At 44.4% G+C, this 21029-nt stretch overlaps 1 protein-coding gene across 1 annotated transcript in view; it reads left to right on the top strand.

The window, feature by feature from the left end:
• LOC123577858 (zinc finger protein 814-like) overlaps positions 1 to 20992 on the top strand; it is a 33162-nt gene extending 12170 nt beyond the window's left edge. The window contains exons 3-4 of the mRNA XM_045440167.1: positions 19521 to 19599; positions 20748 to 20992. Coding sequence (XP_045296123.1) covers positions 19521 to 19599; positions 20748 to 20781 — 113 coding nt within the window. The 3' untranslated portion in view covers positions 20782 to 20992. The remainder of the gene's footprint in view (positions 1 to 19520; positions 19600 to 20747) is intronic.
• The last annotated feature ends 37 nt before the right edge of the window (positions 20993 to 21029 follow it).

Raw genomic sequence — 21029 nt, forward strand, 5'->3', positions numbered from 1 at the left:
GGATTCTGTGGTCTGGATGCCAGGATTTTTCCTGTGCTCAGAGGTCACCCTGAAGAGGGAGCATCTCCAGTGGTTATGAAACCATCTCCAGTGGTTGTGGAGACAACATGAATATTTTGCTTGTCCACAGCTGATACCACATGCTGCCAGGCACTGTTGAGTGGAATATCTACCCCAAAAGCTTCAAAGGAGCCATGTGACCTGATGCACACTATTCGTGTGTTACACCACGGGGGCAAGGGAACTGTAATCGGTAATCTAGAAGATAGGGTAATGAGGGAATAGAGGAGAAATCAGCCACTTAGTGGAGTGTATCTCTTATAAATATGTATCCACGGGTGTTCTAGTGACCGGGCAGGATCAGTGTGTACAGAAATTCTTCACTATCCACACATGTGTCCTGTGTCCAAGAGGTCACTGTCATAAAATCATCCAAAGGTGTCTGAACTCGCACATCCTCTCTGGTGTTTACGTCTCGAGGCCATCGTGCGAGAGAGGAAGAGGATACAAGACAAGGGTGGTTGATTGTCCAGAGAGGTAGCTTTTTTGACACGCCTAGCCAGCATTGTTGTTGGTACCAGCTGTGCCTGTGGCAGATGCTTGTTCTGAAACATTCACCTCCCAAGTAGTCTCCCAGGTACTCCCCAGCCTCCTTGGCTGTAAAAACTGGTCGTCCTGGAGTTGGTGGTGCAGGGACCGACTCCTCTTATGGGTGCCAAAGTCACGCTTCTGTCCCTGAGTCCGTAAATAAACCATTTCTCCTCAAGCTGGACTTCTCAACCTTTTCCCTTGCTTAAGGTTTGGAGGTCATTTTGCGTATACGTCCCTTCCAGGCAATACTACTAGTTTCTTCTCTGGAAGTATACCACTATTTACCCATTCGTCTGTTTGGACCATTTGGGTTACTTAGAGTTTTGGCGTTTGTAAACAAGGTGTTCTCTAAAAATTTTCATTACAGTTCTCTAGGTGGATAGAGGTTTCCTTTCTCTTGTGGTGTGACTCAAAGCGCAATGCCCGTCACAGGTAGGTTAGTGCTAATATTTTTAAGACACTGCCAAAATTTGATCTAAACTTGTTCTGCATTTCCCACCAGCATGTATGAGAGTTCCAGTGCCTCCAGTCCCTGCCACTACTTGATAGTGCCAGTCTGTAATGTCAGCCCATGTCATAAGTGTGTAGTGCTGCTGCCATTGCATTTCCTAGGGGTGTTGATTTTGAGTGTTTTTTCGTGTGTTTATTTACCACCTGTCTATCTCCTTTGGTACAATTTCTGTTCATATCGTTTGCCCATTATCTTTCCGATGAGTTATGGCTATTTCCATTTTCATTTACAAATAAGAAACACATACAACAATGGTATGTATTCGAATTTTCCTCATTCTTAAATGGTGTGACATTTTGCTGTATGCAGTCATAGTAACAGTGTTAGGCTATTTCTTCACTGGTTTCACTCAGCTGCTCTTGTGTCCTGCACACGTGATGGCCCAAAACACCATACATGTGTAAGTTTAGTGTGCATTCTTACCATTATGTCTTCACTTTCTTACATCCAGGCATTCAGAAATACCAAACTGCAGCCCTGCTTTGTAGTGCTTGCCAATTTCCAAAGTGTAAATTCTCCCATCATGAGAGCGGGATATGCTGGGAGAAGGCGCTGAAAAATCCCACTTGGGTGTTTGGTGGAAGACTAAACTTTGGCGTGTGCAGGAGACTTTACAATCCCAGGCGGACAGGAGCTGGGGTGGGGGTGGAGGTGGGGGTGCTGTGAGCCAGCTGCAGGTCTGCACAAGCCTCAGGAGAAGATGTTAATCCTGATTGGCCAGAGGGGAGGGACCTCCCTAAACACCCTGATGGGTGAGTGAAAATATGGCTGGCCTCACCTTAGTGGTGACCAGGTTGTCGGGCAAACCCGCTGGGTTCAGATTGCTTCCTCGGATCCCACCCAGTACCTTGGAAGGATTTCTCACCCTCTAGTGATCACCTCCATGTGATGTGACTCTTTCTTTCTGTAATAGTTGAGTGCATTCCCCAAAGATGAATGCCTTTGGTGCATCTCACCCTGAATCTAGGTTGCCTTACCAGCCCTCCCACTCAGGGGAAGACTGCTGGCCGGGGCACTGCGGCCATTTCTGGCTTCCCCCTCTCCAGGGAGGACTGGGAGCCAGTGGGGCAGGCAGAGGAGGGCGACACTCCCAGAAGGAGAGGTCAGCGGCCTTAGTGCAGGAACCCGCTGAGACCTTTTTTCCTCGGACCCACACGTGACGGTGGTGTCATCTCAGAGCATCAGCCAGGAAGGGGCCTGCAGGGAGAAAAAGTTGCTGGGTCGCAGGTCAGGAGTGGCACAGGGACAGGGGAGGAAAATGGCACCCCCCGGAGGTGACTTTGGAAGGACCTGCTGGGTTGAGTCCCCGTATGTCCTGTGGAGCTCAAGGTCCCACTGTGGATCCTTAATACAATGCATTGCCCCGAGCGCTGGCCATTCTTGACCCGGGAGGCGCCTGAGGGACACAGCCCAGTCCACAGGTGAGTTCTTGATTCCTTTCCACGTGCACAGTTGTGACCACTCTGGCAGCTCCTTGGGGTGACGGAGTGTGACATCTGGGCTAAACTCATTGGATTAGGTTGTCCAAGATTATGTAAAGGAAAAACTTCAGGCACAGGTTGGTCAACAAATTATGAGTTTGTTGTACTGTGGGGTACAGGGATGTAAGAGCACCAAGCCTGGGGGTCCCAAGTGGACTAGGTTTGGCTGCTCAGCGGTGACAAAATCCCAAGGCAGAGGAACGAGTTGGGGGTGAATCTCTTTCAGGGAGGCTAACATAGGGAACACAGTGGACTAAACTCTCAAAGACTGATTCCAAAGTGGTGAAAACACTTCTAGGTTTATATAAGAAAAATGTCAGCAAAGGTGGGTGGGTACATGCAGGGAGGCAGTGAGTCAAGTAGATCATTGTCATGGAGTCACTCACGGGTGGGGTCTTGTTGTTCAGGGCACTCTTTATTGCTTGAAGGGGTCGTTTTGGTTCTCATCTGGGAACGCTTGCCAGCAGGGTCTTCCTTAGCCAAGAGACAAGCTGGAAGGAACCCAACGAGAAAGTTTGAAGTCAAAAGAGAGGCAACTGAGGTCCTCTTTCACTACTAACAAAAATAGTATGTAGGGGTGCAGCCATCTCAAACCCTATGGCCAATCCAGTCATCTTGAAGGTTTCCCAAGCATCCTTCGTCCCCATGATTTCTCTGCGGATGTTTCTCTGTAGATCAGGCATTCTCTCCTGGAAGAGCGGAGCAGTTCTGCATGCCACAACACAAAGCAGACCCTCTTGCACAACCCCTAGGCACTGGGGAACCAGAACCTGTTGTAAAACCTTTGAGCACTGTGATAACATCCATAGCTAGCACCAGAAGAGTCTGCATGTAGTCAAGAGATGCTCCCGACCGCTGTGCTCCCTTTTCTGGTTAACTGCCCTAAACTGCTTAAGAACCCTGGAGGGAGGCAGAGACCTGGGAGTTGGCCTGTGTACAAACGTCCGCCTTCTCCCCGGGTGGCCAGCCGCCTGAATGAGCTCCTGTTCCTTTCCATTGAACACTTGTCTCTTGAGTATTGGGTTTTCGAGCAATGGGCAGCAGAACTTGAGTTTTGGTAATGTAGGAATGTATTTGAACATAGATACACAGATGTGCATCCAAGTGCCAAAGCAGTTGGATACCAGTACGGTAATAGGATACCAGTACGGTATGCAAATACCGTTTTTCTGTATGAGGGAGAGTGATTGAAGGCTTTTCACGTTGTATGTTCATAAAGGAGTAGTAATCCATTAATAAACAATAGAAAATCAGCTATTGTAGACCTTACTTTTTAGCGAAGGAAACATTTGTGTGCTGATAAATTTTGCAGGCTTGGTTCTCAAATCCTGCAGCCTTAGAGAAGATTCATGTTAAACACAAGCATATTGGGTTTACTGTCTTCAGGAACAAGTAAGTGGAGGGAATACTTAACTCTGTGTCTATTTCACCCGGAGACTTCTTAAAACACCGCTCTTTAGTGGCGCCTGCATGGCTCAGTTGGTTGAGCATCTGACTTAGGCTCAAGTCATGGTCTCATGGTTTGTGAGTTTGAGGCCTGCATTGGGCTCTCCCCTCTCAGTGCAGAGCCCACTTTGGACCTTCTGCTTCTCCCCCACTCACACTCTCTTTCTCAATAATAAATAAACCTCAAAACAAAACAAAACAAAACAAAACAAAAGCACTGCTTCTTGGAATCACCTGGAAAGTGTCTGAGTCAGTCAAAGGTATAGGCTGAGAATGAGCATTTCTAGTGAGTTGGTAGGTGATGCTAACGGAGAGGGTCAGTGCAGAGATGATACTGTGAGAACAAGCATTTAGGGAGGGCCAGGCTCCCTCCCTCCAGGCTGCAGTACCTGCGGACTGTAGCTCTGTAGACTCAGAGGACAGCAGAATACTTTTTTCCTCCAAGGATTTATTTAAATTCCAGCTAGTTAAAATACAGTGCAGTATTAGTTTCAGGTGTAGAATTTAGTGATTCATTACTTACAACAACTGGTGCTCATCACGACAAGTGCACCCCTTGATAGCCATCACCTGTTAACACATCCCCCACCCACCCACCCACCCACCTATCCTCAAGTAACCCTGCGTTTGTTCTCTATAGTTAAGAATCTGTTTCTTGGGGAGCCTGGGTGGCTTAGTTGGTTAAGCATCCAGAACTTGATTTCAGCTCATGTTGTGATCTCACAGTTCGTGGGTCGATCCCCGGATCAGACTCTTCACTGACACACAGAGCCTGCCTGGGATTCTGTCGCCCTCTCTCTCTGCTCTTCCTCCCCCCTCAAAAAAACCAAAAAAAAACCAAAAAGCAAAAAGCACCTAACAAGAGTCTATTTCTTGCTTGCCTCTCTCCTCACCGCCTCCCCCCCCCCCCATGTTCATTTGTGTTGTTTCTTAAGTTTCACATATGAGTGAAGTCCTATGGGATTTGTGTTTCTCTGACTGACTCATTGCACTTAGCATCATACTCTCTGGCTCTATCCATGTCGTTGCAAAGGCAAGATTGCATTCTTTTTGGTGGCTGAGTAGTATTCCATTATATATATGTATATGTATATGTACACACGCATACATACATACATATATATTAGGGCTTTCATCCACTAAAAAAATTTTTTTATTTTTATTTACTTAGAGAAGGAGAGTATGCATGTGCATGCCTGCACGAGAGGGAGAGGGGATAACAGGGAGGGAGGAGAGAATCCCAAGTGGGCTCCATGCTGGCATTACAGAGCCGGATGTGGGGCTTGAACTCACAAACTGTGAGATCGTGATCTGAGCCAAAATCAAGAGTTGGACGCTTAACTGACTGAGTCATCCAGGCACCCTTCTTTCATCCATTTTGAATTTACTTTTTGTGTATGGTGTGAGAAAGTGGTCCAGTTTGATTCTTTTGCATGTTGCTATCCAGTTTTCCCAATACCATTTGTTGAAGAGACTGTCTTTTTTCTATTAGATATTCTTTCCTGCTTTGTCGGGCATTATTTGACCATATAGGTGTGGGTTCATTTCCGGGTTTTCTACTCTGTTCCATTGATCTATGTTTCTTGTTTTTGTGCAACTGTGTTGATCACTACCGCTTTGTCATATAACTTGAATTTTGGAATCGTAATGCCTCCAGCTTTGATTTTCTTTTTTAGGATTGCTTTGGACATTTGGGATCTTTTGTGTTTTCATACAAATTTTTGCATTGTTTGTTCTAGCTCTGTGAAAACTGCTGGTCGTATTTTGATAGGGATTGCGTTAAATGTGTAAATTGCTTTGGGTAATATAGACATTCTAACAATATTTGTTCTTCCAACCCATGGACACATAATGTGTTTCCATTTGTTTGTGTCATTTTCAATTTCTTTCATAAGTGCTCTATAGTTTTCAGAGTACAAAGTTTTTTACCTCTTTGTTTAGGTTTACTCCTAGGTATCTTATGGTTTTTGTTGGCAATTGTAAAAGAGATCGATTCCTTGATTTCTCTTTCAGCTGTTTTTTTATTGGCATATAGAAATGGAGCAGAGTTCTGTACATTGCTTTTGTATCCTGGAACTTTACTGAATTCAGGTATCAGTTCTAGCAATTCTTTGGTGGACTCATTCAGGTTTTCCACATGGAGCATCATGTCATCTGCAAATAGTATAAATTTGACTTCTTCCTTGCCAATTTGGGTGCCTTTTATTTCTTTTTGTTGTCTGATTGCTGAAGCAAGGACTTCTGGTACAATGCTAAATAACAATGGTGGGAGTGGCCATCCCTGTCTTGTTCCTGACTGTAGAGGAAGAGCTCATTTTTCCCCATTGAAGATTATATTAGCCTTGGCTCTTTTATATTTGGCCTTTTGATGTTGAGATATGTTCCCTCTATTCGTACTTTAGAGGGTTTTTCTCAAGCATGGATGCTGTACTTTGTCGAGTGTTTTTTCTGCATCTATTGAGAGGATCCTATTGTTCTTATCCTTTGTTGTTGTTGTTGTTGTTGCTGTTGTTGCTGTTGTTGTTGTTGTTAATGTGGTGTATCACATCGATTGATTTGTGAATATTGAATCACCTTTGCAACCCTGGAATAAATCGTCTGTTCATGGTGAATGATTCTTTTAACATGCTGTTTGATTTGATTTGCTACTGTTTTGTTGAGAAATTTCTCATCCATGTTAATCGGGGATATTGCCTGTAATTATTTTTTCTAGTGTGGTCTTTGTCTGGTTCTCAGATCAAGGTAATTCTGGTGTCATAGAATTGGTTTGGAAGTTTTCCTTCCATTTCCATTTTTTGGAATAGTTTGAAAAGAATAAGTATTAACTCGTCTTTAAAATTTGGGAAGCCATGTGGCCCTAGAGATTTATTGTTGGGAGATTTTTGACTACTGGTGCAATTTCTTTGCTGGTTATCAGTCTGTTCAAATTTTCTATTTTTTCCTGTTTCAGTTTTGGTCGTTCATATGTTTCTAGGTTTTTTTTTTTTCATTTCTTCAAGATTACCTGGTGTGATGGTATATTATTTTTCATAATATTCTCTTGAATTTGTATTTCTGGGCTGTTGGTTGTGATCGCTCCTCTCCCATTTGTGATTTAATTTATTTGAGTGCTTTCTCTTTTCTTTTTCATAAGTCTCACTAGGTGTTTATCCCTTTTATTGTGTCTTTCAAAGAAGAAGTTCCTGGTTTCATTGATCTGTTCTTCTATTTTTGTTTTCATTTTTGTTTTTGTTTGCTTGTTTGTCTCTGTCACTTATTTCGGGTCTAATCTTTATTATTTCCCTTCTGCTGGCTTTAGGCTTCATTTGTTCTTCTTTTTCTAGCTGCTTTAGGTATAAGGTTAGGTTTGCGTTTCTTCTTTTTGAGGTGGGCCTGTATTGCCATATACTTATCTCTTAGAACCACTTTTGCTGCATCCCAAAGTTTAAAAAACTTTTTTTCTTAATGTTTATTTATTTTTGAGAGGGGGGGATGGGAAGGGCAGAGAGAGAAGGAGACACAGAATCCAAAGCAGGCTTCAAGCTCTGAGCTGTCAGCACAGATCCTGACGCGGGGCTCGAAATCACAAGCCACGAGATGATGACTGAACCCAAGTCAGACGCCTAACCGACTGAGCTACCCAGGCACCCCGCATCCCAAAGGTTTTGTACCATCATATTTTAATTTTCATTTCATTTTCATTTGTTTCCATGAGTTTTTTATCTTTCATTTCCTGGTTGACTCATTCCTTCTTTAGTAGGATGTACTTTAGTCTCCACGTATTTGTGGTGTTTCCAAACTGTTTCTTGTGGCTGACCTGAAGTTTCACAGTGTCATGGTGGGAAATGTGCATCACGTAATCTCAATCTTTTTGTACTTGTTGAAGCCTGAATTGTGACCCACTGTGTAATAATATTCTAGAGAATGTCCCATGCGCCCTTGATAAGAATGTGTATCTGCTTCTTTAGGGTGAAATGTTGTGACTGTATCTGTTACGTGCATCTGGTCCAGGGTGTCATTCAAAGCCATCGTTTCCTTGTTGATTTTCTGCTTGGATGATCTGTGGATTGCTGTCAATGGGGTGTTAAAGCCATCTACTTTTATTGTATTATTATCAATGAGCTTCATTATGTTTGTTATTAATTGATTTATATCTTTGGGAACGCCAAGATGGGGGCATAAATATTTACAATTGTTAGTTCTTGGCGAATAGACCCCTTTATTTTGATATAGGGCCATTCTTAACTCTTGTTACAGTCGTTGGTTTAAAGCTAGTCTGTCTGATATAAGCATGGCTACTCTGGCTTTCCCTTGACATCTATTAAGAAGATAAATGTTTCTCCATCCCCTCACTTTCAATCCGCAGGTGTTTTAGGTCTAAAGTGAGTCTCCTGAGGGGCCTGGGCGGCTCAGTTGGTTAGGCGACCAATTTCAGCTCAGGTCACGATCTTGCAGTTTGTGGGTTCCAGCCCTGTGTTGAACTGTGTGCTGACACCTCAGAGCCTGGAGCCTGCTTCGGATTTTGTGTCTCCCTCTCTGTCTGTCCCTCCCACAAGCTCTCCCTCTCTGTCTCTCTCTGAAAAATAAGTATTTAAAAATTTTTAAAAATAAAAAAATATAAAGTGAGTCTCTTGTAGACAGGATGTAGATGGCTCTTGTTTCTTCATCCATTCTGACACCCTAAGTCTTTTGATTGGAATATTTAGTCCATTTACATTAGAGTTATTATTGGCAGTTATGAATTTAGTGCCATTGTATCACTTGTTGTTTTAAAAAATTTTTTTTAATGTTTATTTCTTTTAGAGAGAGAGAGAGAGAGAGAACAAGCAGGGGAGGGGGAGAGAGAGAGGGAGACACAGAATCCGTATCAGGCTCCAGGCTCTGAGCTGTCAGCACAGAGCCCGACACGGGGTTCAAACCCATGAACCATGAGATCGTGACCTGGGCCAAGTAGGACGCTTAACCAACTGAGCCAGCTAGGCGCCCCTGTATCACTTGTTAAGTCATTGTTTCTGAAGATTTTTTTCTGTTCCTGTTTAATCTTTGTCACTTTCAGTCTTTCTTTCCCACTCAAAGAGTTCTCTTTAATATTCTTTGCAGATCTCATCTGGTGGTCACAAACTCCATAATTTTTGTTTGTCAGGGAAGCTCTTTATGTTTCCTTCTCTTCTGAATGACAGTCTTGCTGGATAGAGCATTCTTGGCTGCAGATTTTTCCCATTCAGCACAGTGATTCATGCCACTCCCTTCAGGTCTGCCAGGTCTTTGTGGAAAGATCTAACCTTATTTGTCTTGCCTTGTAGGTTATGGATTTCTTTTCCCTTTTCCCTTTTAGAATTTTTTCCTTATGTCTATATTTTGCAAATTTTACTATGATATGTCATGGTGTTGGCCTGCTTTTGTTGATTTTCTTTTCTTTTTCTAAATTTACATCCAAGTTAGTTAGCATATAGTGCAATAGTGATTTCCGGGGTAGATTCCTTAACATCCCTCCCCATGTAGACCACTCCCCATCCCACAACCCCTCCAGTAACCCTCTGTTTGTTCTCCATATCTAAGAGTCTCATATGATTTGTCCCCCTCCCTGTTTTTATATTATTTTTGATTCCCTTCCCTTGTGTTCATCTGTTCTGTGTCTTAAAGTCCTCATAGGAGTGACGTCATATGATATTTGTCTTTCTCTGACTAATTTCGCTTAGCATAATACCCTCCAGTTCCATCCATGTAGTTACAAGATGGCAAGATTTCATTCTTTTTGATTGCCGAGTAATACTCCAGTGTGTGTGTGTGTGTGTGTGTGTGTGTGTGTGTGTACATACACACCCCACATCTTCTTTATCCATTCATCCATCGATGGACATTTGGGCTCTTTCCATACTTTGGCTATTGTTGATAGTGCTGCTATAAACATTGGGGTGCATGTGCCCCTTCGAAACAGCATACCTGCATCCCTCGGATAAATACCTAGTACTGCAATTGCTGGGTCGTAGGGTAGTTTTATTTTCAAATTTTTTAGGAACTTCCATACTGTTTTCCAGAGTGGCTGCACCCGTTTGCATTCCCACCAGCAGCGCAAAAGAGATCCTCTTTCTCAGCACCCTCGCCAACATCTGTTGTGCCTGAGTTTGTTAATGTTAGCCCTTCTGTCAGGTGTGAGGTGGTATCTCATTGTGGTTTTGATTTGTATTTCCCCGATAATGAGTGATGTTGAGCATTTTTTCATGGGTCTTCTTTGGAGAAATGTCTATTCATGTCTTTTGTCCATTTCTTTACTGGACTATTTGTTTTTTGGGTGTTGAGTTTGATAAGTTCTTTTTAGATTTTGGATAGTAACCCTTTATCTGATATGTCGTTTGCAAATATCTTCTGCCATTCCACTGGTTGCCTTTTAGTTTTGCCGATTGTTTCCTTCGCTGTGCAGAAGCTTTTTATTTCGATGAGGTCTCAATAGTTCATTTTTGCTTTTGTTTCCCTTGCCTCTGGAGACTCGTTGAGTAAGAAGTTGCTGTGGCCAAGATCAAAGAGGTTTTTGCCTGCTTTGTCCTCAAGGATTTTGATGGCTTCCTGTCTTACATTTAGGTCTTTCATCCATTTTGAGTTTATTTTTGTGTATGGTGTAAGAAAGTGGTCCAGAATCGTTTCTCTGCATGTCGTTGTCCGGTTTTCCCAGCACCACTTGCTGAAGGGACTGTCTTTATTCCACTGGATATGCTTTCCTGGTTTGCCAAAGATTAGTTGGCCATAATTTCTGTGTCCATTTCTGGGTTCTCTGTTCTGTCCCACTGATCTGAGTGTGTGTTCTTACACCAGTGCCATACTGTCTTGATGATTACAGGTTTGTAATGCAGCTTGAAGTCCACTGCTTTTGTTGATTTTGATGGGAGTTCTCTCTGCTTCTTGGATTTGGACGTTTGTTTCCTTCCCTGAATTAGGGAAGTTTTCGGCTATAATTTCCTCAAATAAGCCTGCCCCCTTTTCCTCTCTCTTCTTTCTCTGGGACTCCTATGATATGAGTATTACTACATTTTGTGGAGTCGCTAAGTTCCCTAGTTCTACGTTCATGATCCAATATTTTTCATTCCCTCTTCTTTTCAGCTTTATTATTTGCCATAATTTTATCTTCTATATCACTCATTCATTCCACGGCTTCTTCCAACCTTGTTGTCATTACAATCCATCAGTTTCACTTCTCGGTTTTGGCATTCTTTATTTCAGGCCGACTAGTGTTTCGTTCTTTTATTTCTGTGGTAAGGAAGTCCCTGCTGTCTTCTGCGGTTTCTCAAGGCCAGGTAGCATCCTTATGATTGTTGCTTTAAGTTCTATATCAAGCATATTACCTATACCTCTTTTGATTAAATCCCTATCTGTGACTTCTCCTTGCTCTTCCTTTTGCGATGAATTCCTCCCTCTTGTATTTTGTCTAGGTCTCTGTCTTCTTCTCTGTGTTAGGAAAGCCTGCTATGTTCCCGATTCTGAGAGTAATGGCTTTGTTAAAAACAGGTCATAATACTGACCAGAGCCTTGGTGCTTCAGGTGCCAGGTATATGCTGTGTGTATGCTGTGTGCAGTCTGCTGCTGTGTTTTTGCTGCTGTTTCCCTCAGGTCACTCTTCAGCAAAGTTTCTCCATTTCACCACCGGGGAGTTTTTGCACCTTGTCTAGAGTGTGGTAAGTTTTAACTAGCTGTGCTCTCATCTGCTTGATGAAAGAGCCCTGATGCTATTTCCAGTTAACTGAAGCTTTGTAGCACTCTGTGGTCCGTAGTCTTGTATGCGCGGGGTGTTTGTGCTGGTCTTCAGTGGGAAGGGCATGCTGCTCTGGTTCTCAGGCACGCTTGCCCTAGTAAAGAGGCAGTGGCAGAGTGCAGATTGGTGGGGCTTGGTGTAAGCAGTTCTGGACTCCACTGTTTGCGCTGTGCTGCTCACTGAAGTCAGTCCATCCTGATGAGTGGGCGATGAAAATGGCACCAGCCCTCTTTCTCATTCCCGAGAGGGAAGTTCATGCCGGCTGGTGTCTGGGAAACCCTCAGAGATGAGTGAATCATCTCCCTGCATGTGGCCCAGGTGTCCCACAGATCCCTGGCTTCACGGCATCTGTGTCTGGGCTGTCTGCCCATCTGGCAGTGCAGTGCACCTGTGTTATATCCCAGGCAGGCTGGCTGAGTTTTAAAACTCCAAAGTTTAGGGGCCTGTCGTGGTGCAGACCCACACCGGTCCTCTGGAGTGGTGTGGGGGGTGTGTTTTGCCATGCTGGTGCTGATGCAGGTGTGTCCTAGAAAGGCAGTTGCACCAGTGCACAGGAGCTTGGAGTTTGGGGTAAAGTGCAGCAAAAACCGGCGTCTAGGTTAGCTGCCCTCAGCAGGTGTCTCTGCCCTTGTGCTAAGAGGTGGGTGTGTGCAATGGCACCTGCCAAATGTTTGGACCAGTGAGAGACAATGTCTCCTCTGCCAGATGCACTCCAAGAAGGGGAAAACATCTCTCCCAGTGCACCCCAGGGGATGCTCAGATCATGCTGTGTGCTCCAGGGCCCTGCCCTCTCTTTCCACATGAGCACTACACAGCCACCAGGATCCATACCAGCCAAAATGAGGATCTCTGAGCTCCACTCATTCTAAAAATTCACGATAATCAGCTCTTCTTGTTTTCTCTGTGAATGGCTTTAGAAAGTGTTTTCCTTGTGCAATCCCCTGGGTTCTTTGTGCCTTCTCTCTCTCTCCTTCTCTCTCTCTCTCCCTTTCTCTCTCCCTACTCCTCCCCCTTTCACTTCTCTTCCCCTTCCCCTTCACTTTCCCCTTTCCCCTTTCCCTTTACGTTTCTCTTTGTGTGTCATCTCTCTGTGATCATGGCTCCCTCTGTTCTGCAGCACACGCGGCCCTTTCCTCCCCCAAGTCATATCTCCACCTCCCTTAACTTTCACGGTGTGGCCTCTTGTCTCTTTCTTTAGTGGTGCAGTTTGTCATGTCTCTCTTCAGATCGTTTTCCTGGGTGTTCAGAATGATTTGATATTTATCTAGCTGTGTTCAGGAGATGAGGACTGTATAGGGAAGGCCCTTCTGTTACTCCACCATCGTAGCTCCCTTTATGTTTGTTATTTATTGTTTTATATATCTGGGTGCTCTCATATTCAGGGCATAAGTATTTACAATTGTTAGATGTTATTTTTGGATTGTTATTTTTATTATGATATAGTGTCCTGTTCAATTCTTGTTATATAGTCTTTGGTTTAAAATCTTGTTTGAGGGGCGCCTGGGTGGCTCAGTCGGTTAAGCGTCCGACTTCGGCTCAGGTCATGATCTCACGGTCCGTGAGTTCAAGCCCCGCGCGTCGGGCTCTGTGCTGACAGCTCAGAGCCTGGAGCCTCTTTCGGATTCTGTGTGTCCCTCTCTCTCTGACCTTCCCCTGTTCATGCTCTGTCTCTCTCTGTCTCAAAAATAAATAAAAGTTAAAAAAAATAAATAAATAAAATAAAATCTTGTTTGATATGAGTCTTGCTATTCCAGCTTTCTTCTGATGTTTATTTGCATGATAGATGATTCTCCATCCCCTCACTTTCAATCTGCAGGTGTCTTAGGTCTTAAACGAGTCTTTTTGAGGCAGCATAGAGAAGGGTCTTGTTTTCTTGCTGGTTTATTGGGTGGGGGGATTAGTCTTGGTATTTTAGAGATTGTAACACCCTATGTCTTTTGATGGAACGTTTAGTCCATTTACATTCAGAATAATTTTTTTAAGTTTATCTATTTATTTTGAGAGATAGTGAGAGACAGAGAATGCAGGAGGAGCAGAAAGATAAGGGGAGAGAGAGAGACAGAGAGAGAGAAGTGTGAGAGAGAGAGTGAGAGAGGGAGAGAGAGTTAGAGTGAGAGAGACAGAGACAGAGACAGGGTCCACACTGTCAGTACAGAGCCTGATACAGGGCTTGAACTCATGAACCATAAGATCATGACCTGAGCCTAAACCAAGAGTTGGTCACTCATCTACCTGAGCCACTCAGGCACTCCCAGAGTGTTTTCTTTTTAAGTAAGCTACACACCCAGCACAGAGCCCAATGCAGTGCTCAAAGTCAAATGCAGAGATCAAGACCTGAACTGATAAGAGTAAGTATTGATGAAAATGAATTTAGTTCCATTTTATGACTCGTTTTATCATTGTTTATGGAGATTTTCTCTGTTCCTTTCCAGTCTCTATCACTTTTGGTCTTTCCTTCTCACTCTAGGAGTCCCCTTTAATATTTCTTGGAGGGCTGGTTTAGTGGTCGTGAGCCCCTTTCATTTTTGTTTTTTGGGAAACTCTTTATCTCTCCTTCCATTCTGAACGACACTCTTGCTGCATAGACTATTCTAGGCTGCATACTTTTCCCATTCTGCACGTTGAATACATCATGCCACTCCCTTGTGGCCTGCCAAGTTTCTATGGAGAGATCTGCAGCTATTCTGATGGGTCTTCCCTTGTTAGTTAGAGGCTTCTATTGTCTTGGTGCTTTTAGGATTTTTGATTTGGCAGTATATTTTGCAAATTTAATTATAATATGTATGGTGCTGGCCTTGCTTTTGTTGGTTTTGTTGGGAGTTCTTTTTCCCTCCTGGATTTGGATGTCTATTTACTTTCTCAGATAAGGGAAGTTTTCAGCTATAATGGCCTGAAATCAACTTTCTATCCCCTTTTCCCTCTCCAATTCTTCTGGGACTCCTATGATACGAATGCTATTATGTTTGATGGAATCACCGAGTTCCCTAAGTCTATCCCCATGATCCTCTGTCTTCTTTCTCTCTTTTGTTCAGCTTCATTATTTTCCCTAATTCTATCCTCTATATGACTTATTTGTTCCTCTGCTTCTTCCACCCTTGTCATTACATCCAATGTGTTTCAAATATCAGTCATTGCACTTTTCATTCCTGCCTGATTGTTTTTTAACTGTTTTGTTTCTCTGGTAAAGACCTCCCAGATGTCTTCCCTTCTTTTCTCAAGCCCAGCAAGTATCCTCAGATTATTGCTTTAAGTTCTCCATGAGTATATTAATTAGATCTGTGTTAATTAGATCTCTGGCTGTGATTTTACTGTTGTTGTTGTTGTTGTTGTTGTTGTTTCGAATTGTATGTATTTATTTTTAGAGAATGAGAGAGTGAGACAGGAGATGGCTGAGAGAGAGGGAGAGTGAAAATCCCAAGCAGGCTTCTTGCCTAATCACAGAACCCGATATGGGCCTCAATCTCATGATCCGTGAGATCATGAACTAAGCCAAAAATCAAGAATTGGATGCTCAACCGTCTGAGGCGCTCTGGCAGTAATTTTGTCTTGTTCTTCCTTTAGGGAAGAATTCCTCCTTGTGGGCATTTTGTTTAGGTCTCTGTGTTCTTCTGTATATTAGAGAAGCCCATCAAATTTTCTTTTCCTGAGAGTAATGGCTTTATTAAGGAGAAGTCATATAGTGTCCATGGCCTGGTGCTTCAGGGAGTGTCTGTTGTGTGTACTGTGTGTACTCTACGGGTGTGATTTGCTGCTCTATCCTTCGGGCCAGTTGCTTGCAGAGGTTCTCCTTGCCCACAGTGGGCACTGTTTGGTCCTTGGCCTGAATGTGGCAAATTTTAACTAGGTGTCTCAGGCCTGCTTGTTAAATGAGACCTGATGCTACTTCCACTAGAACTGAATCCTTGCAGAACTCTCTGGTCAGGAGATGTGGTGTGTGGGTGGCTTTCTGCTGGTGATCTTTCTTTTTTCTTTTTTTTTAATTTTTTTTTTTTATTAACGTTTTTATTTATTTTTGAGACAGAGAGAGACAGAGCATGAACGGGGGAGGGTCAGAGAGAGAGGGAGACACAGTATCGGAAGCAGGCTCCAGGCTCTGGGCCATCAGCCCAGAGCCCAACGCGGGGCTCGAACTCACGGACCGCGAGATCATGACCTGGCTGAAGTCGGACGTTTAACCGACTGCGCCACCCAGGTGCCCCATCTGCTGGTCATCTTTCAAATGGGCCCACAGCTGTGGGACTTATGCCCACGTGGCCCAGAAAGGCAGTGCTGGCAGAGTGCAGGTGGGTGGGACTTGGTGTATGCAGGTTAGGAAACCAGTGTTCCCCTGTGCTGTTTACTGGAGCTGGATTTTGCTGAGGGGCAGTGGAGGAACATGGCACCAGCCAACCCCTTTGATCCTGGAGAGGGGTCTCCATGCTTACTGCTCTCAGGGAAGCGCTCCCAGAAGGGTGAATAATCCCCCATGCATCCAAGGCAGTTTACAGAGAGCCGTTTTCACTCTGTCGGTCTCTGGGATGTTTGCTTGCCAGGAGCAGTGCTTTGGGCTCTATCCCGGCCCAGTATGCTGACTTTTACAACTCAAAAATTTAGGGACATGCTGTGGCAGGGGCCTGTGCTGATTACCTGGGATAGGGTCTCTCCATCCTGAGGCTGATGCGTGTTTGACCGAGAGGGGCGGTTGCCCCAGAGCACGGGCCTTGGGACTTGGAGCAAGCAGGCTAGGCAGCCAGTGTCAGCTTGAGCCACCCTCAGCAGCTCTTCTGCATCTATGCCAAGGGGCATGGGAGGGAAATGGTGCAGCTGGTTCTTTTGTTCCCAGGGAGGCATCTCTGCTAGCCCACTTCTCACAGATGCACTCCAAGAAGAGTGAACAGTGTCTGCCCTGTGGTCCGTAGGTGTTCTTCAGATCGTGCCTTCTGACTCCAGGTTGCTTGCCTGCCTTCTCTAGAGGAGTAAGGCAGATGCTCAGGGCTGCATCCCAGTGAAACCCACCAACATTTAAAATCTAGTCTCTGAGCCCTGTTGGTTGCAAAAGCTGCCAGGTGTCAGGCCCTCTCATTTCTCCAGCGAATGGCTTTGGGGAAGTGTTTTCCTAGTGCAATCCCCTGTGGTCTCCTCCCTGCCTCCCTCCTTCCCTCCCTCTCTCTGTCTCTCTCTCTCTCTCTGTCTCTCTCTGTCTCTCATCTCTCAGGGATCCCAGCCCTCTGCAGCCCCCCAATCTGTTTCTTGCCCAAACCCCATCTCTGCACTTCCTGCTTCCCTTGATGTGACATCTTCTCTCCCTCTAGTTGTGCAGTTTGTTCTGTTGAACCCAGGTTGATTTTATGGGTATTCAGAGTGATTGGATAGTTATTTAGTCGTGTTTAAGGGAAAAAATGAGCCTAGGATCCTCCTACTCTGCCAGTATCTTAGCTCCTCCCCTCCCCCAGTCCAAAGATGTCTAATGGACACCTCCTGAGTTTCTCTGCATTGAGCCAAGCAATCTAAAGGCTTAAATGAATGGAGTTCCAGGGGCTCCGATGCCAAGGAGTCCACACACTGAAGCCACCCACCAACGTGTTTCTTTTGCTGGAAACTGTACATCCACAAGAAGGCCATTAGACTCAGGTGGCTCCAATGCCTTAGCCACCTACACCTCACTTCAAGCAAATTCTTGGAAATGCCTCAAGGGTCAGAATTCAAAACCCAAGCGTACCCTGTCTCTGACAGGCAACTAGGCTTTCCCATATAAGATAGTTTCTGAAGCTATAGCCAGTCATGTAACGTGTTTCCTTTTCTTCTCATTTTGCTCTACAAAAGCCTTTCCCCTAGTTGGGTTTGGGGCTGCCTGATTGGATTCGGTGTTTGCTCAAACAGGCACTTCTAAATTTTAATGTACCTCACTTTATTTTTTTATTTATTTATTTTTTTTTTTTATTAATTTTTTTTTTCAACGTTTATTTATTTTTGGGACAGAGAGAGACAGAACATGAATGGGGGAGGGGCAGAGAGAGAGGGAGACACAGAATCGGAAACAGGCTCCAGGCTCTGAGCCATCAGCCCAGAGCCCTACGCGGGGCTCGAACTCACGGACCGCGAGATCGTGACCTGGCTGAAGTCGGACGCTTAACCGACTGCGCCACCCAGGCGCCCTGTACCTAACTTTATTAAACAAAACTAATAAAAGTAAAAAGCCACAGGACTCACATTTACTCATGGTGCACGTAATAATGAGGGCTGCCACACAGCCCTGTGTAATATTACATAAAATGTCCTCTTCTTTTTTTTTTTTTTAATTATTTATTTATTGCAAGAGAGACAGAGTGTGAGAATGAGAAGGGCAGAGAGAAGGAGACACAGAATCTGAAGCAAGCTCCCGTCTCTGAGTTGTCAGCACAGAGCCCGATACAGGGCTCGAACTCATGAACTGTGAGATTATGACCTGTGCCAAAGTAGGACACTTAAACCATTGAGGCACCTAGGCGCCCCTCCAACGTCCTTTTCTCACAAAATCACCTCTTGTTGTTTCCATCACACCTGCCACATTCTAACGGACAATAGGACTTACTATTCTGCTTCATGTTTCCTGTGTTTTTCTTGAACACGATAAAAGGCACATGAAGACGGGACTGCTTCTCTTGTAACTGAATTTTCCCATGCATCTACCAAAAGTTCTTGCAAACACATTATGTGCTCAATGCACATTTTTTAGAACAGTGAATAAACATGACATTTGAATTTACCTCTCATTTTAACTATTCTGGGTACCCTAAATGTCCTCTTTAAGTCTCCAAATTAGTGTGAAAATTAGTAAATGAAATCTTACTAGAACGGATTCAGGAGGCCCTGGAGGGAGACCTCTCACGCAGACATGGCATGCATAAAGAGCAGGAGGAGGGGAGAAAACTTTTGTCTTGACAAGGGAGGACACATTCCCGGTAGGAAATTAATCTCCTGCCTTTCACAAAGAGAAGGATGATCTCTCCTTGCCCCATTAAGGAAACACTAACCATGGCATGCAGCCAGTGAAAACCCGCCACAACCTCAAACTCTTGTTCTTCAGTGAACTTTTGTTGAAAGCAACTCTCCCCAATCTCCACCTTAAACCTACTAAACCCAGACTTTTGTGGTGCCTAAGTGGCTCACTTGGTTGAGTTTCCAACTTCAGCTCAGGCCATTTTTTTATGGTTCATGAGTTCAAGCCCCACATTGGGCTATCTGGTGTCTCCAGGAGCCTGCTCTGGATCCAATGTGCCCGCCCCCCGCCCCCCGCCCCTCTCCCACTTGCTCTCCCTCTCTAAAAAATAAGTAAACATTTGTGAAAGTAGCTCTGGACCTTTATTTTTTTTTAAATGCTGACTTTCCCTCTGTCTCTTGAACCTTGCCTGTGGATCGCCATGGTGTGGTTATCCTCAGTTGAAATTCCTTTGTCATTCCTGAATAAATTCAGTTTGCTAGTAACGTAACTGGCTATTTATTTTTAAGCTGGACAGTAGTATTGTTCAATGCTTGTAGGAATGAAAACGTCACATTCTTGAGATAAAACCCTCACAAAAAGCAAGTATTGGTTTAGCACAGTCACATGCTCCATTTGGTTCTATCTTTTCTCAGACTTACAGCCTGCTTCTAAAATTTCTGTTAGTTTGTAACTGTTTTTTACTCTTTACTGATGTGTAGGGAGGTGGAATGTTGGTTTGCCCATAGGTATTTCTGGCACTGTCTTAAACCACTAGATAAACGTTGTGAACTGCTTTCTGAAATGGGCATTTCACATCTGATTTTCTAGGATACACTCAATTCCTACTGCCAGTGCCTGAAGAAATGAGAATCACTTCCCAGCAAGGAGATGAGGTCATTGGGTTCAGATAATCCTTTACTTCAGGGTTCAGATTCTCCCTCTGCACACTCGCTCCAACTAAATGGCAACGTGTTTGGTACCAAATATAGCATCCGTTAACTTGCTCTCTGTTTGGGATCGGTGTCAAACTCCTGGCAGGAACTGAGTATATCTGGGAATGTGGAGTAAGTAAAGATGGATAAAAATGTTCCTTAAAAGATGGGAAGACATGGGGCGCCTGTGTGGCTCAGTCGGTTGGGGGTCCAACTTTGGCTCAGGTCATGATCTCGCGGTTCGGGGGTTCGAGCCCCACGTCAGGCTCTGTGCTGACAGCTCAGAGCCTGGAGCCTACTTTGGATTCTGTGTCTCCATCTCTCTGCCCCTTCACCACTCACACTCTGGCTCTCTCTCAAACGTAAATAAACATTAAATTAAATAAATAAATAAATAAATAAATAAATAAATAAATAAATAAATAAAAGATGGGACAACAATCACGATATGGGCATATGAAGTTTTGTGTGGAACCAGAGGCTGACGTTGTCAGTTTACCTAATTCAGGGTGGCCTACCATCCCTGTCACGGACTTGTATAGGGTGTGACAAAGGGAACCACAGGCCCCAAATGGAGTCACTTCTGCTGGGTCATGTCACCAAAGCAGGGCGCAATACCTAAGCTCATACAACTTCAGCACTACCCAGAAATTTAGTTTCCACTGGTCAGTGAGGAATTTTGTGGTCAGCACCAAAAGGGTAATCGGCCACACGAATGCGTCCTCTGCGTCGCCCAAAGATGAGGTATTCCGCTGAAGAGACCTTTTTGTCCCCTAACAAAGTGACCTCGCCTGACATAATCCTTTTTTCTGTTTATGAACTTCTTGTTCTACCTTTAAAAACCTTACCCTTGGGGCGCCTGGGTGGCGCAGTCGGTTAGGCGTCCGACTTCAGCCAGGTCACGATCTCGCGGTCCGTGAGTTCGAGCCCCGCGTCGGGCTCTGGGCTGATGGCTCAGAGCCTGGAGCCTGTTTCCGATTCTGTGTCTCCCTCTCTCTCTGCCCCTCCCCCGTTCATGCTCCGTCTCTCTCTGTCCCCCAAAAAATAAATAAACGTTGAAAAAATTAAAAAAAAAAAATCTTACCCTTTCTGTAGCTCTTTGTTGCTTCCCTCAACTTGCTAGATGTGATGCTGCCCATGCACAAATGAGTGACTGATCCTGAAGACCTTCAAAATGCACTGGGCTGAATTTTTATGGTAACGAGGACTCTTGTATTGTTCCTGACCAATTGCAAAACTGACTCTAACGCTTCAGGCTGCAAGCATTTGAAGAGCAACATCTTTCCAGCAGTGCACGGCCTCCTTTGATTTCTTAAGTGCTGGACACATTTGAATGATGTGTCATTTACCTCAGGAAGAGGAAGTGGGAGCAACTAAAGTACTAGTTTTAGGCTTTGGACCTTAA

Source organism: Leopardus geoffroyi, chromosome E2, assembly GCF_018350155.1.
Source record: "Leopardus geoffroyi isolate Oge1 chromosome E2, O.geoffroyi_Oge1_pat1.0, whole genome shotgun sequence".
Lineage (NCBI taxonomy): Eukaryota > Metazoa > Chordata > Mammalia > Carnivora > Felidae > Leopardus > Leopardus geoffroyi.